This window comes from Sinocyclocheilus rhinocerous, unplaced genomic scaffold, assembly GCF_001515625.1.
Source record: "Sinocyclocheilus rhinocerous isolate Xijiao unplaced genomic scaffold, SAMN03320098_v1.1 scaffold1724, whole genome shotgun sequence".
Classification (NCBI taxonomy): Eukaryota; Metazoa; Chordata; class Actinopteri; order Cypriniformes; family Cyprinidae; genus Sinocyclocheilus; species Sinocyclocheilus rhinocerous.
Genome location: NW_015626034.1, coordinates 1,116,867 through 1,118,623, shown reverse-complemented (window position 1 = coordinate 1,118,623; position 1,757 = coordinate 1,116,867). Strand labels below are relative to the sequence as shown.

At 34.7% G+C, this 1,757-nt stretch overlaps 1 protein-coding gene across 1 annotated transcript in view; it reads right to left on the bottom strand.

Annotated features, from left to right (window-relative positions):
• Nucleotides 1-309: 309 nt before the first annotated feature.
• LOC107708940 (phospholipid scramblase 2) overlaps nt 310-1,757 on the bottom strand; it is a 7,417-nt gene continuing 5,969 nt past the window's right edge. The window contains exons 4-5 of the mRNA XM_016513314.1: nt 490-645; nt 310-374 (exon numbers count right to left, since the gene is read on the bottom strand). Of these exons, the coding sequence (XP_016368800.1) occupies nt 342-374; nt 490-645 (189 nt within the window). The 3' untranslated portion in view covers nt 310-341. The remainder of the gene's footprint in view (nt 375-489; nt 646-1,757) is intronic.

Here is a 1,757-nt window from a genome sequence, read left to right as displayed (position 1 = left end):
AATCACCAATACATTTTTAGTTTTCAGGTTTTTTTTTTTTATTAAACTTTGTATAAAGAGGATTCTCAACTATGTTATAACAGAATGATTTGATATACCATTTTTCTTTCTGCAAAATGTGTGTAAAATGGCCATAAACAGGTTTTCTCATTATATACAATGTATAAACTAAATCTAATTTGCATATTGTGTTTTTGGGGCAACATGTAATGAAAAAAGTGTAATAATGGGAGTAATACAGTATTTGACAAGATTTTCATAAAAATATATATTTCATAGAATATTGAAACAATTTCTTTCCCTATTCATTGTTTGCTGAAGTTGGTGGATGTGGCACAGCCCTATACTACTTCCCAATAGTAATACATGGAGTCCTGAAAATGAATTGAGTTACTATAATTAATAATAATAAATAAATAGTTATAATTGAAAATTATAAACGTCTTAAATTACAACTCTTAAAAATTGTTTAGGTTTAACAATACTTACAATAAGTATGCAGGCTCCCAGTGCAATAGCTTTCATTTTGAGATCCATGTTGCTTGGAAACCTGATCACAAAATCTGCATTTGATTCACAGCATAAGAATGGTTTGGTGATTTTGCCAAATGATCTGTCTATCGCTGCTTCATTCAAAGACACCAGCTGTGGTCACATTATAAGACAGGCAATAACAACACACATTAAGCATTCAAGCACAGTTGGTTACTAGCTATTCCTTATCTACAATGTACTCCCCATTCCTATAGTATATTTTAATAGTATTATACAGGACTACTACTTTAAGCAATCTAAGGTAAATGTTTAAAATAAAGCACTGGATTTACAACTTAAGCTTCATTCGGTTACAGCTTAAATGAGCAACAAGACCATGATAGCTATGAAAAGAAAACAACAAATCAAGTTTTTTGCCTTCATTGTGGGGATCAAATTTTTTTCCCCCCAGAAGTATAGTACAATCTGAAATCACTGTGGCTGCAGGCAGCAAGGTAAATGGCTTAAAGTGATAGCTCACCCAAAAATGAAAATTACCACATGATTTACTCACCCTCAAGCAGGGGTGTGAAGTAACGAATTACAAATACTCACGTTACAATAATTAGTTTTTATCAGTAATTGTACTTTGAGTAGTTTAAAAAGTGTACTTTTACTTGAGTACATTTTAAGTGATGTATCTGTACTTTTACTCCGCTATTTTCCTCCGTTTGTGGTCGTTACATGCTTTTTTTATTTTTATCAATCAACGTGACTGGATAGAGAGTAGTAGGTCTCGTGACTTTCGTCAAATCAAATTGTGCATAGAAAACTTTAACCGCCAACTGTTTATCACGGCTGCTGGAAGCGCATTCTTCAAGCATAAATTCAGTCGCAACTTCCTCTAACTTAATATGTTGAGGTAAATTTCGGATTTCTGCTTACTAAATGATTTGTATATATGCTTGCCTATCTACACGGCCTGAAATCTGGTGTGAGGTTGCGGGTATTGCATACAGTGTTAACTCCCGCAAGTGCCACGTTCGGTAAATTCCCACTCACTTATGCGTGCGTTCTGCAGCAGTCACTTGGATAAGTCGTTGTTGCTTGTGGAACTTGTTGACTTTTGATGAGTTTGAGCGAGTGATGCGCGCTGTGAAAAAGTGTGTTGGAAACACAAATTGAGGACCAATCTGCACCTTATTGATGACCCGTGACGTTAATATACTGCATCTGTGCCAGCGCGTGATGTAATAAAACTGCAGCTCGTTAATAAACGTTTT